The sequence below is a fragment of the Vicugna pacos genome, chromosome 25 (genome assembly GCF_048564905.1).
Source record: "Vicugna pacos chromosome 25, VicPac4, whole genome shotgun sequence".
NCBI lineage: Eukaryota > Metazoa > Chordata > Mammalia > Artiodactyla > Camelidae > Vicugna > Vicugna pacos.
The window spans coordinates 32288261-32311571 of NC_133011.1; the positions used below are offsets into that span (position 1 = coordinate 32288261).

The following is a 23311-nucleotide window of genomic DNA, read 5'->3' on the forward strand; positions in this document are numbered from 1 at the left end:
CTGTGTTAACTTTGTGTTATATAAACCTCACAGCCTTTTCAAAGGCATCTAGAAGATGTCAGTTTTTTTTTTAACTTTCACAAATTGGAAATGCCACATTCAGACAACTGAGGAGAAATAAAAGGATTTTATTGTGAGTCTAGGTTTGAACTTTAAACATTCATCTGTTTTAGCATAAAGTGTTTTGTTTACCAAGAACTTCAGTGGAGTTTCTTGTTAACCTGCATGGCCAGTTGATTTAGGAGGGAAGTATCAAAGCATATGAGTCCTTTAAATAGTAGTTTGTATTGCTGGTCTTTTCTGTACCTTCCACAATATCTTGTGTAGTATTTTCCATATAATTGGTATTCATTAATATTTGTTTGCAATTGAGTTGGAATGTTATGTGCATTTAGAGTTAGAAGGAATCTTCGATTACTTAATCTAACCTTTAGTTTGATTCTGGACAGCAACTGACAGATGATCCTGTTTGGAAGCTCTTAGGGAATTCTCTATGATTTTGACTAGTTCTATACAAGTTCTGTCCCTTGAGGGCATCACAGCCTAGTCCCTTTTTCACATGGTCCTTTACCTGGATAATACCTAATATTTTAACATTTACTATATAATACATTCTGTGCTAAATTTTTTTTAACCAAAAGAATGAAGACTTTTGTTAAGCAATCTGAATTGTATTTAGTAGCCTTCAGATACATTGTACCACAATCTGTCTACCCAACAGCAATTCATTTTTGCAGAATCCATGAAGTAAGGCAAAATTCCTTTCAGTTGACAGTAAGACACCTACCTAGCTCTTGTAGGCTGGTAATGCATTATACCCCATTTCTGACCACTGACATGGGATGAAGAGCATCCAGAGAATTATATAAAAATTATTATGAAGAAATGATTTTGATCTGATCTCAAAGGACGTTAAATATGAAAACACAAAAACAGAAAAATGATACAGATACATGTACTTGCTTTTGCAAAAGTCTGAATGGAGTTCTCAAGAACAAGAAATTTGTTTCCTGTGTCAGAAGGGAGGAAGTAACTTTAAAAAACAAAACAAAATACTCTCCCTCCTCAAATTTTGCTAAAACAGAGAACAGTAATGTATACAAAATTAATCCACCAGGATAATGTTGATATTCAGCATGGCTTAAAAATTATGCATGCTTTAAAAATTGTGAAACATATGGGGTAGAGTATTAGTCCAAATACTAATCCTAGTAACTGTTTCAGAGCTTGGTTCATTGACCACAGATGCGATGTACAAGTCACAAAGTTTGAGAAAGTATTATGTTTTTAAAGGCCCCTTGTCTCTTTTGTGATTTCAACTCTATATAACTTCCTCATAAATAAATATGCTGTCTTGTATAGTTAAGATCAAATGGATACAATATTGCTTTTTATAATGTTGTGGCAACACATTTTAAACACAAGAACCATGTTAACGATGATGAAATTTAAGAAATAAAATATATTTGTCTATCTTAATTTTTTGTATGATCATGAGATGAGTAAAGCCTAAAGCTTTATTATGATACAGTTACACAAAATGAAGTATCATGGCATACACATGATGCCAATTACTAAAAATTACATTTTAAGCTATATACCTACCAGCTGCTAACATTTACTTTCTGTATAACTTTTTATGTATTTCATTTTAAGTGTGAGAGTCAAATGCTCTTACTTTCCTTTTTCTATTGTAGCATTTTGACTAGAGCCGATTTAAACTACAAAAGATTTCTTTACTATAATATATCAAAGAGGACTCAAAATTTCAAGGTTTCATTTTTCTTTCACAGAAAGGGAAAATGTCCGTAACTGTAGACGTTCTTTCTAGACATTTCCGGATCCTACCCTTGCAATATCTTGTCCCTGCTGAATCTCTCAAAAATGAATACATCGTAGCCCTGCCCTTGAGGAGTTTCTAGACCTCTAAGAGAAGTAGATAACTAGGGCATTTAAACCGATGATGGTGGTGGTGGTGGCAGAGAAGGGTGGGCCCTGCCCAGCCTCAGGTGGCCATCAGGGACAGCTTCCTTGAGGAGTGATGCCAGGCTGAGGCAGGGAATGAGTAAGTTGGCTGGGGAAAGGAACAGCTGAGGAGAGCCTGCCCTCTTCTTACAGTAGTTTGCCAATGCCTTTAAAAATGCAACATGCCGAACTTTGCCTTTTTATGTCCAAGCTAGAGAATCGTTAAGCAAAAGAGCTAAATTCAGGATCTTGTGGCAATGGCTAGAAATCTTCGTCTAGGTTTGTGTTTTCCAAACTCAAGAACTTTGCCCCTGACAGTGTTCTCATACCCTAGACTGAAAAATACTGAAGAAAATGTTTAATACTCTTATTTTAGGTGATTACTAAACGTGGGCACTAAAATCAGAGTGGGGTTACCTGGTTATAGTGTGGGTTACTTGGTTATAATCCTGCACATACAAAGTAAAATGGCTTTCAGTGAGACATATTTTTAGGTATCAGAATAGGTTTACTAAGAATTCACAAAACTTCAGTTAATTTGTTCTATAATTTTGTTAGTGGGTGGTGTTAAGTTTGTTGATTTGCACTTTCTGATCTCCACTTACTGGAAATTGAAATCATAGATGAACAAATGAAAATTCAATGAAAACGATAAAAATAGCATAGTTAAGTAGATGAGTCTTAAGACATAGTTCTGCCCTTATGAAAATCAGACTACCATGTGATACATGGAAGCAAGAGAAAGAACAGTTATGGATGTGGTATTTCAAAACTATGACAGTCTTATAGATTCCCAACCCTTTTTCTTCCTGTTCATCATAATTTCCCAGACGTTACGTACTTAAGTTCTGCAACAATAATCTTCAAGTTGGCTTTTATGGTGAAAAATACAGTGTGACAACTAGAATTTTTTGAATTTTTATCCTTTTAGGTTGGGGACTTTTTTTTAACATTTTTTATTGATTTATAATCATTTTACAATGTTGTGTCAAATTCCAGTGTAGAGCACAGTTTTTCAGTTATACATACTTACATATATATTCATTGTCACTTTTTTTCCTCTGTGAGCTACCATAAGATCTTGTGTATATTTCCCTGTGCTTTACAGTATAATCTTGTTTATCTGTTCTACAATTTTAAAATCCCATCTATCCCTTCCCACCCTCCACCCCCTTGGCAACCACAAGTTTGTATTCTGTCTGTGAGTCTATTTCTGTTTTGTATAGGTTAGGGACTTTGAAGACACACATCTTGTATTTCTGGCACTTTACATATAGTAGGCACCCTATAAACCTCTTTTGATTGGTTGACTAGTCACTAACTAGTTACAGTGTTCTCTGAAAGTCAATCTTGGAAGACTTTCTTAAGTGTGAAACTTCTGTAACATTGTATCTACTGTTAGACTAAGACCAGAGCCCAATTCTTGATCTTGTAAGAAGAAACCTCTGTTTTTAATCATGTTTTCAACACCAGATGCCAAATGAAGGGTCAGGGTTCTGCAGATACAAATTGTGCTCTTCCAACCTTTATTTTAGTAGAACTTTCGTTTTGTGATTATCTCATTCTAACCAATTATTTTATCCTTCATTATTTACTAAAATTATAGAACATAATCTAGTTCTGTATTTCAGATGGGAGACATCTTACTAAAAATAGATTAAAATAGTAATGAAATATATTACTAGATCCTTTTAAGGGATATTTCATATTATCCATCATTGTATTTTGAATAAGAACCTGTAATTGTTATAAACTATGTGATTAATCTCTTTACTATTTTCCCACATCAAGTGTAGAGTCTATAGAACAGTGATTTTCACTTCAGATATTCTGAAACTGCCACTGCTTTAATTTATTTTTGGTTAAAATATTTAATACATCTTGAAATTCTAATTTACATTACTGTAAAATCTGAGATTTTTTTATGTCTATTTGTTTTTAAAAATGCTCTTAATTTCTTTTTCTGTTTACTTATTCTGTCTTTTTTTTTAGGGTTATTTATTTTATCTATTTAATTGGTACTTTTGTAGAAGGATTTGAAAAACTCTTATTTCCTCTAATGCTATTCTTTTAATAGTTTTCTTCCTGTTTCTTTAGATGTCTTCTCTTTCACTTCCTCCTGTCAATCATCCTTTAAATGTTTGCTTTCCTCAGGATTCTCTCCCTAATTCCACCCTATGTTCGTTTGATAGCCTTAGCTACTCCAAACAGTTGTTTTTGCTATCATTTATATGCTTTTGGTTCTTAAATTTCTATTTCTAGACCAAATCACTTACCTACAACTGGATGTCCCACTTTCAGTTTTGTTACCTCAGATTTAATGTTTTAAATTTAATAATTTAAAATCAAATTTATTGTTTCTTTTTGATACCCTCCTCCCACCCCAAAATTTATCTTCCTCTGTTCATTGTTGGACACCACCATCCAACCACTTGTCCAAACTATCCTGTTATTTTTGACTCCTCCCTCTTTTTTTACCTTCTATATTTAGTTGGTTTCCAAGTCTGCTTCCTCCAAGTTTGTCTGGTTATATCCATCATCTTGCAGAACTTTATGCTTGTTTGCAAATTAAAACTGCATTCTTGTTCTTAACATGTGTCACCCTCCACCTGGATTGGTAATCCTCATCGCTTTGCCAAATTCCTACTTCTTCTTCAAGACTTAATTCAGTCATTACCTCTTGCAGGAAGGTTTGGGTTGCACTGCTCTTCTTCCCCAGCAACGTCTTATTATAGCTTCTGTCATAGCTGGAGTTACAGTTCCCTCTGTGTGTGATCATCCCCTCCCCCCAGACGATGAGCTACTACTGAAGGCCAGACACTGCAGCCTGTGTTCATATTCACTGCATTTAGCCCAGTGCCGGACATGGCAGGCCTCATGAAGAGCTTGCTAAAAGAATTCATGTAGTACCAATTTGTGGAATCTAAAAAAATGATACAAATGAACTTACTTACAAAACAGAAAAAGACTCACAGACATAAAAAACAAACTTATAGTTACCAAAGGGGAAGGGATAGGGGAGGGATAAATTAGAAGTTTGTGGTTAGCAGATAAAAACTACTATAAATAAAATAGATAAACAACAAGGTCCTACTGTATACCACAGGGAACTATATTCAATAGCTTGTAATAACCTATGGTGAAAAGAACATTATATATATGTATAACTTAATCACTATGCTGTGCACCAGATTGTAAATCAACTATACTTCAATTAAAAAAAAAAGAGTAAATGTGGTTATGTATGTGTTTTACCCAATCAGATATATTTCTGAGATGCTTATATCTGTTGATTTTAAGACTGTAGCAGTTGTACCTTTGTTTCCCTCTGAGTTTGGAACCAATTTAGAGAAATGTAAAAACCAGTCTGATATAAGTCAAAATATGAGCTTTATTACTGGTAAAACTGGGTCTGAAAATGTGGCTTGACTTACGTCTGTCATCAGGCTTCCTGCTTTACTTTCCCTCCAAATCTAGGCTTTCCAACAGTGTGTCTAAGGGACACTTCCAGGTGAGCAGAGCAGATGCACCACCAGCCCTCTGCAGTGAGGACACTGACTCAGACTTCTTGGTTAACCCGATAGTGGCCACGTGGAGACAGACCTCCACACCCAAATACACGTATCACATAGAGGCAGGAAGAGTGACTTGCTGAATGCAGATTTGAAAGCGAAACCCTTGAGAGTTTGCTTGTTCATTCATTCATTCAACAACAGATAATGCATTCGCCCTGTGTGCTGGGCATTGTGTAAGCGCTTAGGATACATATTTGGAGCTTATGTTTTAAAGCCCACTCTTTGTCCAGACTCACCAGTAAAATAAGTCACTCTTCCTCCTTGTAACAGAAACTTTCTCTAGGAAAGGTAGGACAGAGGAATAGAATAATCTTCCAAACTGTATAGCTCATTCTTTAGCTAATGCATGTAAAATAAATCCCAAGGACTATAATGTTTTTCCCCCCAAGGACTATAATTTTAAGGACACAGTGGCATGAAATACAGAAAAGCATACGAGAGCAGTCTTTTAGAAAAAAGGAAAATTTCAAAGTTCTGCTCATATTTTAGGAAAAATGTGCAAAGTCTAACCATGATCATTTGTTTTCCTTTACTCGCAGTACCTGATGTGTTTCCAGCATGGGGCTGCCAGGTATTCTTTTATGTAAGTTGCTTAGGAAATCTGGTCTACAGGGAGGTACGGCGGTAGCATTTCAGAGTAACTGGGAAGGTCTAGAGCCCGCAGCCACAAGTACCCGTCATTGTTGAGCTCAAGGCGCAGCTTGTGTTGTAACTTTTTAATCCATTGCATAACTTAGGTACGTGTGATATCCCAAGTACCTAAAGTACACATTATGAAAAAAATCACATACTTAGTTCTTTAAAGCATTATACAAGGGAAATGGTTGCTCCCTAGAACTTGAATGATCATAGTAGGAAGTGGGGGTGATTTTTAGAAATAGGAATTCTGGTATCCCATCTCCAGAGACAGACTCAGAGTGTCCTGGGTGGGGCCAGGGAGTAGTCAATTAAAAAAAAAAATACTCCGGGAGATTGTTTTTCAGATGCTCATATACACCAAGGAAAGTATTGTACTGTGGAAACAGTTTGCTTAGGTAGGATTCCTTATGAGGTAACCTTTTATCATAGGAGAATAAACACATTCACATAGTAAAAGTAGAAGACTTGCGAGTGTCGTTTTAGTTAGGGAAGCTGAGGGTGTTGTAACTGTCCCCTAGAGATAATGTTTGTGGTCGAAAAATCAGCATAATTAGGTACATGTAATTCTACCTGGAGACTGAGGGTGAATTCAGTTACTTGTCATGGTTTCATTTGCATCTGTCTTTTACTTTTCATAAGGGAATACTTCTCTTGTTTTCCGTAACATTGATTTCTTATAATCTTGTTCTATTTTAAAGGTCTTGATGTTAGGAACCAGTTTTGTGAATTACTCACACATCTCACAGTCCCTAGCGTAGTACCTTGAGTGTAGTAGGCATTTTATAAAATATTTAATTACAAGCATATAGAGAATTTACCAGCTAATAACAAAAATTATTGCGTTATTTGATATACCCAGTTGTAGTTTGTAGATTGTAGTTATTATACAGCAGAAAAATTAAAGCCAGGTAAACCCCTCAGTTACTGTTATTTTTACTTTTACCAGTGTTCTGTGTTTCTTTTTTCCCCTTACCTTTCTCTTTATCTTCCTTGGCTGGATTGTTGCTGCTTTTCTTCATTTTGTAACTATAGTTGAAAACTTGCCTGCTTTGTTTGATGCCTTCAGACGTGTCCCAGTACTCAGTCTAAGAGTAAGTAGAATAAGGCTAGGTCCTGGGTTGCCTGGGACCGCCAAGATTTGTTCCTTTGGTCCTAGCATAATTATTGATAGTGGCTTCGGTCACCCTGGAGACACTAAGTTACTAAACACCCCTGGGCCTTAGAGCCCTCTGAATCAGTGATATGCAGATTGAGTTCTTGCCTTCATTTGTCCATAGAGAACCTTCTGGGGCTTTGCAGGCTCATCTTTTGTTGTGTTAATGTTAATGGCTGTTTCTGTATTTTGATTTCTAATGTGAGGATTCCTAGACCTTGAAGTTTTGGTGTCCTCTGACAAGTAGCACTAGTAGCATCTTTATTTTTATTGAAAATGTTTGTGTTTTCTTATGTGGAATTTTTAACTTAAATCTCATATTTGAACTATAGAAGGTTTCAACTGTCTCAAGAATTTTTTACCCTTTTAAAGTGGATTGTAAACGTGTGAGAGAATTCTTGGAACATTAGCTTATGTGTAGGCATTGATATAACAAAAACAATTTTCAGAAACATAAACAGTATTCCATGGTTTTCCATGAACATTTGTTCACGTTAAGGGTTCTTTACAAGAAGTTCTCACTGAAGGGAAGGTTGTAAGTTCAACTTCTTATGTTCTTTTCCATATTAAAGGAAACTGTTCCTAGTCATTTATGTATACATGGATCTTAATTTTTGTTTATCTTTGAAGAACACATTTTCTTCTTAAAGTAAGATACTCCTGTACTTTTTGACTAGCTCTGTTGAATTACATATTTACCAAGATTCGCTCTGAGAATTGGAAAATAGGTATTTGTAGAAAGCTCCAAAGATTGATTTGTTGAAATATACTCCAGAGATGGAAACTGTCAGAGCCCTCAATTACTTTGCCAGCTGCTTCCCTAGTTGAGTATTAAATCTCCTATTAAAGATTAGAGGATTTTTTGTCAGAGTTTTTGTTAGGCTGTATTTTAAATAGGACTCTTAAAACACATTAGTGCTTTAGCATTTTACCTTCTCAGTTCCATTATAAATTCTGCATAGTCTGATTTGCCTTATGCTCTTCTATTTTTTCCTCTCTTAATCATGATTCTTAAATTTATCTTTGACCACTGCATAATTCTGTCCTTCCCTGAAAAATATTAATTGTGCAAAGTAATTAGCAATATAATAATCAGTACCATGGTTTGGATTCAGGAAGAAAGTTTTTGCTCACCTGCTTCATGCTTTTTTTTTTTAAATAATTACACATGGAGAAAATGTGAATCCTTTTGTAATTCTTAACAGTACTATTGACATGATTGTAGAGGATATTTAATCACTATTCTATATATTAAACAAAAAAGGGAATCGCATACTATTGCCATTTTCAGTTCTGTCCCATCTAATTTCTTACCTCCGGAGATGGGGACACAGGAGGGCTGTGCTCCCTTCCAAGCTGCCAGCTGAGCACATGTGAAGAAGTCCTGTGGCAGCTGAGTCCAGTCACACAGTCTTAGAAGCAGGGAAGAACCGTGTGCCGTGTCCCGACTCTAGTAGGGACAGGGATGTGAGTACTTTTCTTTCCTGGTTGCAGCTCTGGTTTCTGTGTCATCTACTGGGTCATTTCTTGTTTGTTTTGCAAACTAAGCCAACATCAGATGAAATAAGTAGGGAACTGTATTTCCTGATTTTAATATTTGTAGTAGTTTTTTTCTGTATGATGATTCCAAAAGGTTTTCGAATGCAGCCTTCCAGGATTATATTTTTTTAAAGTCAGGATTATTCAGTATATTATTGCTCTTATCCTTGGGTAACTCTGCTGGGTAATACTTAATTTTTTCGGTTTAGTATGATCGTATGCAATAAAGTCTAGTAGACATCTGTAAATTGACTATTTACAAGTAGGACAATGTCTAACATATGTTTTTTCTTTAAATATTGTAATAGTAGGGAAAAAAGAGGTGTTGAGTATAGACTGATCACTAATTAACTCGGAAAAAAAGCTGTATTTTTCTTACAGACATTACCTCGGAGTAGTTTTAAAAAGCATACCAGAGTTTTGTCTGCATTATATCTTTTGTAGAGCCAAGTATTGCAATGCACTGGGAAGACCCTCTTCTAAAAAAGAATTAGAGCTTTAATTCTGTTTATTGCCTTTATTGTCCTCTTTTCTGTAAGGTTGATGTGCTTGGGAGTAAAGAACAAGTAGTGAAATTGAGAACGAAAGGAGAAAAGGTGTAGAATTGCATGCGGAAAGAACCATGTAATAAAATACTCCTCTAATGGATTAAAATCCTTTTAAAAGGAACACTTTCCTGAAGATAAGACTGTTTTGTTCCCGTTTTTCTTTGACCTCTATCTGATTAATTAGTCAGCAGACCCTTTTGATGCTTCCTTTGTGCCACCTCCTACTGTCCTTTTTCTAAGCTCTGGGTCACTAGAAAACCCATTTTGGTTTTTTCATATGCCATTCTCCATAGTGATTCTTGCCTCTTCCATCTGCCTGTAATTGTCCTTCACTGTCTTCAGTGTATCGTTAGAGTTCAGTCTACTCATTCTTCATTCAGGAAGGCCCTCAGCTCAAGCCCCATGTCTTTCGTAAAGTTTCTCTTCACTCTAGCTGGAAGGAAGCGCTTTCCTCTCTGAACTTCTGTGGCCCTTGTGGCCCTGTGGTCCATTTGACATTGGATACCCCATTGTCTTCAACTGTTGTCCAACTCTTGTTTTAAAATTTAATTTTTAAACTTTGTCTTTTCAAGTAAATAGCCACCTTTTTGATCTTCTATAGTTCTTTTTTATTGATTTACTTTTATTGTTTTTATAGTCGGTTTACAATGTTGTGTCAATTTCCAGTGTAGAGCACAATTTTTCAGTTATACATGAACATACATATATTCATTGTCGCATTCTTTTTCACTGTGAGCTACCACAAGATCTTGTATATATTTCCCTGTGCTATACAGTGTAATCTTGTTTATCTATTCTGCATACTCTATAGTTCTTAACACAGCTCCTTGTACACACGTTGAAGTGTAGGAATAACACACGTAGTATAGCCTTTAAATATAGTATACATGTGTGTGGTACTCAGGAGGGGTATATGTGAGCGGGACTGTAATATGACTAAATCTGGCAATTGTCTGAAGTCTTGTTCTGACACTCACTGACTGAGTAACTAGACTTAATTTTAACCTTGAAGAGAATATATATGTGATGCTGAGTCTTTTGTAAAGGGCTTTGGATACCACATAGCTAGAGGTATTGAAGTGATGAATTTTTAAAATCTTCTAACAGAAAAACCACGCTGTCATATTCTGGTAGGAAAAATAGATGTGTATATAAATAAATACAATAATTTGTTAGAGGTGCTATGATAGAAATATACAGTGATGGCACAAGGACCAAGATGCAGTAATCTTAGCCATTCCCATTGAAGGATGAAATTTAGTAAGTCCTAAATATGCCCGTGAATTCCTAATACATTACATGTGAGAATTAACTGAGATAATGTAATTGTTATGTAGGAGGTATAGATACTCTTATTTTCTCCTTTAACAGATCATGAAACAAACCTAATTTAAAGTCATACAGTTGGTTCCCATTATAAGATCTAAGCATTCTTCAGCTTCAGTGGCAGTGATGGTAATGTACTGTTTTTGTTTTAGAGGATAGTTTTATCTCCAGAACCCAGTGCCATGGTGGTGTTTAATAATAAAGCCATTAATAGTTTAATAATGGATACATTAATATTTCTAGTTAGATTTAAATTATCACTGAGTGATACAGTTAGTTGAAAGTATAAGTAGCTTATTTTAAAAGGGGTCTTTAGTAATTATTCAAACCCTCGAATTTATAGAGCTGCATAGGAAAGCAAATGTCATCACAAACTAGAAGTACTCACTGGCAGAGCAACCACTTAGAATATTGGCCCCATTAAGCAGAGATCTCCCAGCACCCTTGGGTGCCCATGCACCTCATACATGCCACTGTCAGCTCAGCCCTGAGGTTTTCTGTGCAGCTGCTCAGGTCCTTCTGTGAATGCCTCTTGGGTCAGGACGGTTTGGAAATTAGTTCTAACACCTTCCTATCAAAGAAGGAGGCTGCTAGAGGTCAATACATCTCACTGCTGCCTGAGGTGAGGACTAGAAGACACTGGTGAATCCACATGAGAATGGTATTAGGGGAGCTAAGGAGAAGAAATTGGATTGTCTTGTGTGTCTTTAAAGAAGAAATGGTTAATTTTAGAAGCATGCGCACCACACACACACACAGTTTTTAGAGTAGCTTCTACAGCTCAGGTAATTTTTACATTAATTTAGTACCCTGAACCCTGAGAGATTGGTAGAAGGATTTTTCTCTTTACTGACTGAGGCTCAGAGAGCCTTACTGAACAGATTACCCCGTGAGCCTGTCTGCACACTACCGTAATACGCAGCTTGGCACTTTTTTTAGTTATAGTTTTTCTTTCCAGCTATGCCCTTGTTCCATTTTCCCATAGTTTAGTTACCTGCTTGGTACTTCCTGTTTCTTCTCCTGCTATATTGTAAGTAGGACTCTGAATTCCACATGCTACAGGAGAATAGTGGATTACCTTCTTCAGTATGTGTTAGGATTAAATTTAAAGGAAGAATTCATACTGTTCAGACTGGCCAGTTGCTCGAGTCTTTCTGTGATCTGCTTAGCCCTTTTTTCCTTTGGAAATGAGAAAGTCAGGAAGAGGTTGAAAAGTGAGGGTTTTTTGGGAAGAAATCAGAAAGCTAGGATGAGGAGGAATTAAAGGAATGCTTTAAGGAAAAAAGATATAAATTATAAGTTTCTTATTTAAACTATGCAAATCTCTATGAAACTAGCAATGCAATACTTTCATAGTATCTTGTTTAAGCTATTTGGCCTTGCCAGCAGAATTTGATATGGATAATATCAGGTTCTTGATAGCTTTATATTTGATGTCCACAGCAAGTTAGGTAAGTTACATTAGTACTCTCTGCTAATTAATTACAAGTAAAGTGAACTGGCACTTCCTGAACAGTAGGTGAAAGGATCTACGAGTAGGAAGACCAACGAGAACGAGAAAAGCGTCTCTTACAACATGAAGGACTATGTTCAGGTACCGGCAGCTGAACTTGAAAAGCCCTATGAATTGACTTCAGCAAGGGAGTCACCCACATTTCTGTGCCTGAGTAGGTCCAGTGATTTTGTTTTACTTGTTCTCGTGATGTTTATAAGTACAGTATCCTCTTACTTAAAATAGCCGATAGAGTTACGACTTTTGTGGTTGCTGTTGCCAGTCATTTTAACCTTACACTGCTTTCAGTATGTTATCATTTTATATTGAAGTTCTTAAACTTGACTTCATCTATCTTCTTTATAGTTGGTAGCTTTTCTTGTACAGTAAGTGATCAAGAAGGCGTTTTTGTTTTGCTTTGGACCTTTTGGAGAAACTCACTTAACCATTAATTTCCCTCCATGGCAGCACATTCCTCATCTGTTCGTCAGACTAATTCCTACAGTCATGTTTATTGGTCATGGTTTGTGGAAAGCTAAAATGTTTAAAGTAATTTAGAAATTGTCTGGCACTTGAATCTAGCATGGTAGTTACTCTTTAAAGTCATCAGATCTGGTTGGAATCTCAGCTTACCAGCTGTATGATGTGGGACAAATGGGCCGTCCTAAGCCTCTGTTTCCTCCTTGATCGAACAAAGCTGATAATAACCACCTCAGAGGGTTGCTGTAGGAGTAAATTAATAAGGTGGTAAAGTGCTTAGTATAGTGCTGCACACGTGATGTTCAGAATATAGTGCTACCCCGCTGGTGCCGATACTGTCACCAAAAGCTTGTCGTGAAGCGTATGTGAGATTTGTTTGAATTTTAGACGGTTCGTTCACAGCAGAGGTTTCCGTGCTGTTAGGAGTACTATCTCAAGCACCTCTCCTTACCCTGATTATAGTACTTTAAGAGCATTACTAATAATAACTACCGTTTCATTGAATGCTTACTATATGATATATACCCTTAATAAGAACTTGACATCTAATTTAATTTTCCCAGTAAATATGAAGAGGCATTATTACACCCATTTACGTGATGAGGAAACAGGTTAGATACGAGGAAGTGACCTGCGCACCTAGCAGGGCAGTGAGAAACCTTGGGTTCACCGCAGGTCTGTCCAACTCCAGGGCCCCTGCCCTTTAGCCCCTTGCTACCTGCTGGGCATTTTGTGTTTTCACTCATTTGTCTCCCCCAGTAGACCTAAGCTTCCTGGAAGTGGGAACTGGATATTATGTGTATTCCAAGTCCCCATTTTTCTGAAGCCTCTTTAAACTGTAAAAGCAGTGCATAATATCAGAAGGTGTCAGTGTAAGTGAAGCTTAATAGCTTATTAAGGAATCTTTTCTTACCTATTGAAAATTAGGTAATTTATCATTCTGACAGAAAACTTGAAGCCCTGGGACTTGTTTTTCAATTCCATTGCCAATCTCTGTCATAATAGCAATCTGAATTTACTATATTTGGCTTTGCATTAGTGTTAGCAAAGTATTCATCTTAATCTTCTTATCAGGTTATAAGCTTCTCTCATCATTGCAATACCTAGCTCAGTGCCCTGAATAAGTTAATCACTTGGTACATATTTGATTTTAATTTATTTCAGTGTATTAACATTCATCTGAAGTCTTTTTATATTAGAAATAGTTGACACAGAGATACGACTTCTGCTTACTTTGCTCTTACCCTTGTTTTTCTTTCTAATAGTCAGGCCTGTGTTTTGCTTTTGGACTTTAAAAAGAGTTCAGTTATTTTGGTGTTAGTCTGAAAAAAATCCCCTAATGGACTCTTTGGAATTTTTTTCTTCTGTTAAAGTAGAAAACATCCTGAACAATGGATAATGGTTCATATTATCAGCATATAGTGCGTAAGTATATACTGCTGAACTATTCACTATCTTTTATACTTTCTTGCATCTAGCATGGTGTTAGGGACATAGTAGGTGCAGATGAAATATGTAGATGTTGATTGATTTGACCACTAATATCTGTGGTTTTGTGTAAAGAACATGAGGTTTCAGAGTCAAAACATTGGATTCTCACCCAGCTATTGCTGTTGTGTAAGTTACTCGGTCAGTTCTGCTAGTTTCCATTCTTGTAAAGTGGTAATGATAATAGTACCTTGCTGGAAGTGTTAAATAATGTATGCAGAGTGCTTTACAATCACTAACAATGCTGTACACATCTTAGTTCTGTCTTGTTTTTATCAGTACTTAATGGCTCCATTTTACTGCAAATCTGGATACAGTCCTACATGTTTTGGCCTGCTGGGCACTCAGCTGACATGTATATGACTGCATGGCTGAGTGACGTGTACTTCATGAGCAAAGTGATAGCTGGAGAAGTTGTCTCTTGAATAACATTACTTGAGAAAATGGTAGTAGAAATCTGCTTAGATCTGAGTTCTCTGAACTTCTAGCTTACATGTTCTCATACCATATTTTGCTTTCTAAATACATACAAATGGAGATACCCATACCCCAGTTTCATAAATCATGGGAATAATTTTATAATGGCTCAAGAGCAACATTCCCATTAAGTTACTAGTCTGCAGGACAAGACAACAGAGCCCTTCCACTTACGTAGTTCTTTCCAGGGAGCCAATGTGCCACCCAAGATCATGCTGCCACTGAGGTGAAGGAATTGGAATGAACCCAGGTCTTCTGTATCCAAATTCATGACTCTTTCCAATGTGTCAACAACTGAAAATACATAGGGCAGCCTTTGAGCATGTTTTGAAATTCCTGGACTCCAACCTCAACAGAGGTTGATTCTCCCTCTGTTGTGTTCCTCATACGATGTATCATGTAGATACATGTGTTAACTGTTTTCACCAGCTATACTATGAGCGAACTGCCACTTTAAGACCATTGTAGCTGGAGCTGAGTGGATTGGGCCAGGCAGGAAGAGTGGTAGGTTAAGGGTAGGGAGATGTAGAGAGTAGCAGGAGGTGAGATCAGAAAGGAGGTAAGTGGGGTGTCAATTATGTATTTGCTCTATAGCGTCAGTTTGGTAGGCTCTGTGTGTGTGTGTGTGTGTGTGTGTGTACACACACCCCAGAACAATTAGGTTTGCAGATTTGGAGTAATTCACTCGTGTTACCTGGTGTCTTTGGGGAGGGGAGGAAAACTTTAACATTTTCATTTCTTAATAATTGTGTTTGCACACCTTTTTCTATTTGTGGCCATTTGAACTTCTTCCCTTTATTTTAAGTATCCCGTAAATATTCAGAAACGTGAACTTCTGGGTCAGTTTACAGTGTGAATAATGCCTGTACTCTGTGACTTTATTCTTTCTGAACAGGAGTGTATTGTTGCTGTTCTGCTTTGCGTCCTCGCTACAAACGCCTGGTGGACAACATATTCCCTGAAGATCCAAAAGTAATTTGACCTACATCTACTGATCCTTCTCTTTGCTGACCCATTCTTCCCCCCTGCTGACCTCCCTAAGGTTTCCCTAATTTCATTTCTCTACTTTTACCCCCATATCTTACCATGTACCTTACTATTTTTATACTTCCCTTTTTTACTTTTAAACGACCATGCTTGCTTGTCTGATTTTCAGATCCTTTTCTTAGTCTAGGCATGAATGTGGGATGATGGACAGATGATGCTCTTTAGTCTAGATAGTTCCTAAATTTAAGTAATACTTATCAAACATTATGAACTAATGCCAGATTATTTGTACGAAATGCCAAGAATAGAACTGTGAATACAGACATGGTCTTCTGCTCTCACCAAGCCCATAGACAAGTAAATTGGCAGTTACAGTATTGTGTGCCAGAATGCTGTGATAGAGAAAGAGAGTGCAGGCCACTGCTAGGGTAGGTGGGAATGATAACCTGATTTGGGCTTGGGAGAAGAAAAGCTTAAAGGAAATGACATCTAGGCTAAGATCCAAAGAATAAATAGGGTTGGCAACACAGTTTGCAGAAGAGAATTGAGAAGAAGAAGTAGAATATTCCAGGCAGAGTTTGTTCTCTTTTTACTTAAATGTTTTTTTAAATTTTTTATAAGTTACTTCATTGTGGAAGATTACTGGTTTCAACGTAGCTGGATTTGAATGATTTTGATTTGACACTGTCTTAAATTTTCTAAGACTCAGTCTAGTCAATAGATAGGGACAAAAAAAAAGTGTTAAATAGGTTTGATTTCCAGAATTTGCCTTATTATAAAATGTAGCCAACTGTAGAGACCTTTTGATTACCTTAACATTAATTTATGAGATGCACTTCATTTTTATTTTTTATTTTTGGCAGAGGATTACCTTTCCCAAGGAGAAGGGGGCAGTAGATCTCTTTTTTAATCAAACCTGATTTAAAAATTCAGCTGTTTAGAGGAGGCTAACTGATTAAAGATATTGGCTGCCAGATAGCCTGTATAATTTATGGCATATAAAATGCCATAAGATATGATACTTGCCTTTAAGGAACTTTCCACCCATTGATTGCTATAAAGCAAAAGCATACTAAATATTAAATCACAATGCATAGATCAGAAGGTAAAATGTTAAGTAAAACAGATGGTGAAGTTCCTGCCCTTCAGTCAGAGAGGTATCGCTGTGGGTTGACAATCTCTGTGAAGCTTTCTCAGGAGAAATGAGATGTGCTGAGCTTTGAAAGATGTCCCCCATCTGGAGAAGCAGAGATTAGTCTCTTTGTTGCCAGTGAGAGGTAAGGCATGGTGAAGTGAGAGGCACGTTTGAGGTCCAGAGCCTTCAAGTGAAGGTTCCTGCAGCCTCACTGCAGTGTGGTAGGTGACACTCGTGCACAGTGTCCGGTTTAAAATTTCAGAAATATCATTTAATAGACTGAATATTTAGATCACTTCCTTGAGGAGTTTGGAACATATGGTTCCTGGAGATAAGACGGAGGCCAGATTATGGAGGAGTGTGAATGACAGACAAGGCATCTACTTTGACTTACAGGCAGTGAGGGAGCTTTGAATGCTTTTGATCATGGGAGTGATTGCAGGTAAATTAGAGAATGGTTACAGAAAGAATCTTTATTTTTGCCAAGTACTTAGATAATATTTATTTAAATAGCAGTCTGTAAAATAAGATTTAAGAAAAAGAAAAGAGTTACATGAACCTTGCATACATATGGCACCCATAAACCCAACTGACTATATTTCTTATTTTTAACTTATTAAACAAACAAAAAATCTTATGTTATATGCAAAATGCATCCAACAGTAGATGCCCAAATACAGGGGTCTGTATGTCACAGTCCCTTCCTTCAAGGAGTGCTCTACTGAGAGGAAAAAATAACCAAACCATTTCTTACAAATACTAAAATTAGGTCCTGTTCCCTAACTGCTTGCACTGAATTGAACTATTTTTCTATAAAGGATGGTGTTAGAGTAATCTGTTACTTATGAAGGTATATTTAAATGCTTTCCCTAAATGGAACTTTTCTTTAACTTTTTGAAAATTCTGCATATCCAGAATGGTGAATATTAGCACCAAAGAGGCTATACCCAAGAGGGTTTAGCATAAATGTGGATTAATCACCAATCAAAAAAGGGGAAACACTTAGAAATGCAAAAAATAAGCGTGAAAATATAGATATAAATATACCCTATTCCACTTGTTCTTTTTCCTTTTAGGATGGCCTTGTTAAAGCTGACATGGAGAAACTGACATTCTATGCAGTATCTGCTCCAGAGAAGCTGGATCGAATTGGTTCTTACCTGGCCGAAAGGTTGAGCAGGGATGTTGTCAGACATCGTTCTGGGTAAGGAAACTAACTGCTGCTATAGTGTATCTCTGGAAAATTCTTCTTAAGCTAAATCATCCTTTAAATTATCTTGCTATCTAGTCAGGCAAAGGTAATATGTGGAGAATAAAACATTGTAATATTATACAAGGAAATGTGGGATTCCAGGCAGGTGCTATAGCTGTTATCCCTTCCCTGGCAGTCAGACTTAAGAATAAACTCATGTTAGTTAAGAGAGTTGTTTAAGCACCCATTAATTTTTGAGACTTCCCTAATGGAAATAGTAGAAATTGATTCCCTTAGTCTGTCAGTGCAATACTGTAATTTAAAAATCAATCTCTAAATTAAAAACAAACAGATTCTGTTAACCAACTGATTTTTAATAGAGCTCCAGTTTTAACCTATCAGAGGACCAATAAAAGAGAACTATGTTAGGCTCAGATAGTAAGGTTCAGAAGATGGAAGCATGCTGATTTGAACTGTGCTAGCTACACATCTACCTATAAGTAAACCTACTGTCTTAATCCACTCTCTGTGCCTGAACAGTAGTCGCTTTGCGGTTTGGTTTATAAATACTTTCCCATATTGCCGCTTCTTAGACTGTTCTGCTCTTCAAGCAATATATTGACTTTCTCTACTTCCGCATTACCATTCAGAGTGTTTTAGTGAGCCTTTATACAAATATTTTTATAGTTGATTGTTGAAACAAAGTTATCTAACATCTGAATTTTAATTTTTAGTACAAGCTTTAAAATCTGATGATCACAAGGTAGAATTTATGATGCCTTCCCTCATAATGTTGCTGATACTCTTATATACGCGTATTTACAAATACAAATAGATGATGTTGGAAATTTAGGCACTTTTTTTTTTTTGTGCTTCAAGAAATTCTTTCACAACTGAGATTTTATTGGTTGTTTTGAGGATCAGTACAGACATTTCAATTTGTACACAATTCTTAACACACATACCAAAAATCTAAAATACTCATGTAGTTGTGATTCTTTTCCAAACAGTTATTCCAGTGACTTTCCAGCTGAAAATTTGGAAACAAATTTTCCTTAACAGGATATCAAGTACCAGTATCATCCAATGTTGATATGCTGTTACATCGTAAGTCCCACCAATTCACAATTTAATATCATATACACTACACACTCAAATTTTCAATCGTTCATAGCACATTAACAAAGTTACTAGGAAACTGGACTACCACAACCAAAAATGTTACAGAGTGCACAAAATTCCGACGAGGAGAGCCAAGATCAAGGAGTGGTTTGCTTTAGGAAACAATTCTACCAAAAACAACATGGGAAGAGAAGTAATTTAAAGTGTTCAAGACATTAAATGCACAACTGACTCCAAATTGCGATTTAATTATGCTCTCTGTATTACAGGATATAAAAACTACCCCCATCTATGGAATGTTAAGCTGACACTGAAGACAATCAAAGCCTCCCATATTCAATATCCCACTATTTTCTGGTTGTATCAAAAAATAAACAACCAGCAAATGATTTCACCTCTTAAAAAAAAAGCATTTACACTTAAAAAATGGGATGAGGTGGGATTCCCTCCTTCTTAAAAATGTTTCTAGAGCTACTAAAAAACTTGCATTTACAAAATAGTTGGTAAAAATATTCCTCTGGATTGTACAAGAAGGGAGACAGGGACCACTGATAAGACTAGGTGTATGCTATTAATCAGACTCGGCTTCTTTCTCTCCTGCGTCATCAGAGGCTGGGCGCTCCTCATTTTTAGTTTCTCCGTTTTCTGCAGGTAAATCTTCTTTAGGCTCTTGGTTAGCCACTTCGGCCTGTTTTCCCTTTGCTCCCCTTTTCCCTTTTGTTTGCACTTTTTTGTCTGAAGATTTATCCTTTCCTGCCGCCTTTTTTGGCTTCGTTTCCACTTTTGCAGGAGCAGGTTTAGCTGACAACCTCGCCGATCTCCTCTTGGGCTCCTCCTTCGCCGCCCCCTTGGCGGAACTGACCTTCCTCTTGGGCATCGTGGCGGCGGGGTGGGGGCGGGCGCGTGCCGGGTGCCTGCGGGCCGCGGCGCGCTGAGAGCCTTCGCGAAGCTGGGCTGCCTCTTTAGGCACTTTTTAAATAATAACTATTTTGAGTCAGATGCAAAGAAGTATGATTAAAAGTTAGGAAATGGAAAGTATTCATGTCTACAAAGAAAAATATAAACAAAGGTAATGTTAGAGACTCTGTGAAGCAGTTTTTTGTGAGAAGGAGGAAATGGGAGTCGTACAGTGTAGTTTTTGTGTACTCCCACATGAGAGTCATTTTGTTTTAAGATCCCTAGTGTTGTGTGAGGGTTAGGATTTCACTTAGAAGGCACTGTATTTGCCTTTCTATATGCACTTAAATAAACTTATTTTAATGATTCCAGGGAAAGCATTTAGGAGAATTAAGGGAGCTAGAGACGCTTTGACCTGATTGTTCTCTTACACTTAGGTATGTTTTAATTGCTATGGAGGCATTGGACCAACTTCTCATGGCCTGCCATTCGCAAAGCATCAAGCCATTTGTAGAAAGCTTTCTTCATATGGTAGCAAAGCTGCTGGAATCAGGGGAGCCGAAGCTTCAAGTTCTCGGAACAAATTCTGTGAGTAAAACTATTCTGTAACTAATTTTAAGTTTAATTAGCATACTAGGATTAACTCTTCTTAGAGTGTCTTTACCTGGTAAAGGCAGGTGCCCTGGTCAGGGCATGTGGACGGCCAGTACAGATGTCGATGATTAGAGCGTTTCATCTCTAGCTTTTTTTGTTGCTACTCGTGAAACCTGTGATATTACCAATCATATGGAGCGACAGAAAAACTCAGTTGGCCATAAGTGTGAAGTTTTTCTTTTTCCCCCCATGATTTAAGAAGTAAAACTCCCTGCAGGTTTGGGCCTGAGGTTATCACTGAAGCACTGTCGGCACCCAGGAAATGCAGAAGAGCTTGAGAGTGAGGCCTTTCCTTCTAGAGAGTGGGCTCGCTCACTCAAAAGAAACTCCATCAGAAAGTTACATTTAACATTTACAATGCTGTATCCTTGACCTTGTAAAGTTCATGATTAAAAATTCCCTTTTTGTATGTATGTGACATTTATGATATTTCACATTTCATTTGCTTTTTATTTGACTATTTCTTGTCAACATAACAAATAATGAATGAAAGTAAATGTATTTGTTCCACATTTTCAAAAAGATGATAATCTGTTTTTCTTTTTAGTTTGTCAAATTTGCAAATATTGAAGAAGACACACCGTCCTATCATAGACGTTATGATTTTTTTGTGTCTCGCTTCAGTGCCATGTGTCATTCCTGTCATACTGATCCAGAAACTCGAACAGAGTACGTATAATTTTACTTTATGATTTACAGTCATAGAGTGATTTATTGATGAATACTGTGTTTATATATTACATAATGGTTACCAAAGGAGATGGGAAAATATGTGCTTTATTCCCAGTGTACAATTTTTCATTGCTCTTAGAAGAACCGACTAAAGCAGCAAAATTGAGAGTGGTTTCTTGACTCACTCAGAATAAAACCTGGTGTCTTCACTGTAACCCAGAATGCCCCTCTATGCTCACCTGACCTGAGTGTTAGATCCTGTCATCCTATCATTTCTTCCTTTCCCTCTAATCCAGCCACGTGGTCTCCTTGCTGCTTCTTGAACGCGTCAGGCACACTTCTCCCCAGGCCTTTGGACTGAGTGGTCTCTCTGTCTGGAATAACTCCTCAGATACCCAGCTGGCTTCTTTGTTCAGATTTCTGCTTAAATGTCACCTTACCACGAGAGTTCTACCCTGGCCACCTTTTATTTAAAAATATCAACCCTCCCATCCACCCCCAGTTAAGCTTTATCTTCTCATTTCTCATTTTCTGTTTTCTCTCCTCTGGAATAAACTCCTGGAGAGCAAGGGCTTTGTTTTGAGGACTCCTGTGTCACTAGCACTTTTAATAGTGCTGGGCACACAGCTGGCTGTCAGTAAGCACTTTCTGAATGAATACGTATGTAAATTGAATGAATGAATGAATGAGTGAATGAATATTACTGGATTATGGTTTATCTGAGGTTGTCATGACAACTGATTTGAGCATTTTTAAACGTTTCTGGATATATCCTAGTTATAATCTGGAATCAAATACTTATCTGCAAACACAGTCAATAGATTGACATCTATTTAAAAGTTAAAAATTAAACTCAAAGTGACCCTGGTAAACGTAGAAAGTAGTCTGAGCTTTATCATAATATACTTAAAAAGAAACTAACCTGAATTCAGAGAGTTGTCGTGGGCAGTTGATAGTCAAGATTTAGCAAGTTTTGTAATTTTTATTTTTCTTTTAAAATAAGGGAATATACAGAAATGTAACTAATTAGCTTTTAATATGCAAGCTACAGTGTTGGTTTACAAACAAAAACAAGTGCAAAAATTAATTTGGAGAAAGAAAGCTGAGAGGTAATTTAATAGTTTTCAGATATGATTTATTTCTTTCTGAGATGCTCTTAGTGTAATTTGTCCTTGGTATGATACAGGACACTTAGAATCTTGCTGTTATTGCCTTATTATAAGCGTGAAGCCTTAGAAAGATAGAGATAACTATAACTGTCTTATAATAATAAACTTCCTGTTTCTCCCAATCGCTGCTAAAATCTCTTTTTCTCCCTAAAGGATATTCAAAAAATGTTTTATGAAACTGTTCCCTGTTCTCAGAGATTGGCAATAACTTGTTAATGGGGCAAAGAGGTATAAAGATTAACTAAATAAGGTGGCAGGTTTGTTTTTTTTTTAAGGTTGTAACGTTTTTTTTTTCTTTTAAAATGTAGAAAATATCCAGAAGGTAGTAGTTTTATTTTAGTATTATAAAGATTGATAAACTACACATAGGGATTTCCCAATTTTTGGTTGAGGTGAATTTCACATATAAACCAGTGTAGATGAAAAATGTTTATAGTATGGTGGAATTTATGAAAGGATGCATTTTAAAAATTCAACGTTACATAGGTATCTGATTTTTAGGTATTTAGCGCCCCCTAGTGAAAGATCTTGTCTTCTGAACATATTTTGACAACATTTTTCGTTAATGTTCACAAAAAGAAACTTGAAAATGTCTATACGTAAATGAAAGGTTTCATAGTACTTTTCTTAAATCTGGGACTTTCTATTATTATATGAAAATTAATATTTCAAAGTAGCATTTCATTTGAATCACTATAAAACTAATGAGTAAACTAAAATGCTTTAAGATACTTAGAGGGCTTAATTTTTTTTTTCCTTCTTTGCCTTAAATAAAAGCCTTTTTGGTTTTCTTCAGGAATA

At 36.5% G+C, this 23311-nt stretch overlaps 1 protein-coding gene and 1 pseudogene across 5 annotated transcripts in view; one reads left to right on the plus strand and one right to left on the minus strand.

Annotated features, from left to right (window-relative positions):
• The window catches only part of EFR3A (EFR3 homolog A), a 90522-nt gene that overhangs the window by 16369 nt on the left and 50842 nt on the right, over positions 1-23311 (plus strand). For 3 of the 4 annotated variants that reach the window (XR_012064225.1, XM_072949728.1, XM_072949730.1), the window contains exons 2-5: positions 15578-15654; positions 17881-18008; positions 20453-20603; positions 21217-21338. Coding sequence is in view for 3 of the 4 variants with exons in the window: in XM_072949728.1 (XP_072805829.1) it covers positions 15578-15654; positions 17881-18008; positions 20453-20603; positions 21217-21338 (478 nt within the window). In the remaining variant the exon portion in view is untranslated. Of the gene's footprint in view, positions 1-8658; positions 8800-15577; positions 15655-17880; positions 18009-20452; positions 20604-21216; positions 21339-23311 lie in introns of those variants that run through there. The other variant, XM_072949729.1, reaches the window with a different exon arrangement.
• Positions 18882-20078, minus strand: LOC116285397 (non-histone chromosomal protein HMG-14 pseudogene; annotated as a pseudogene). Its single transcript, XR_012064039.1, has one exon. The product of XR_012064039.1 is annotated as a non-histone chromosomal protein HMG-14 pseudogene (transcript).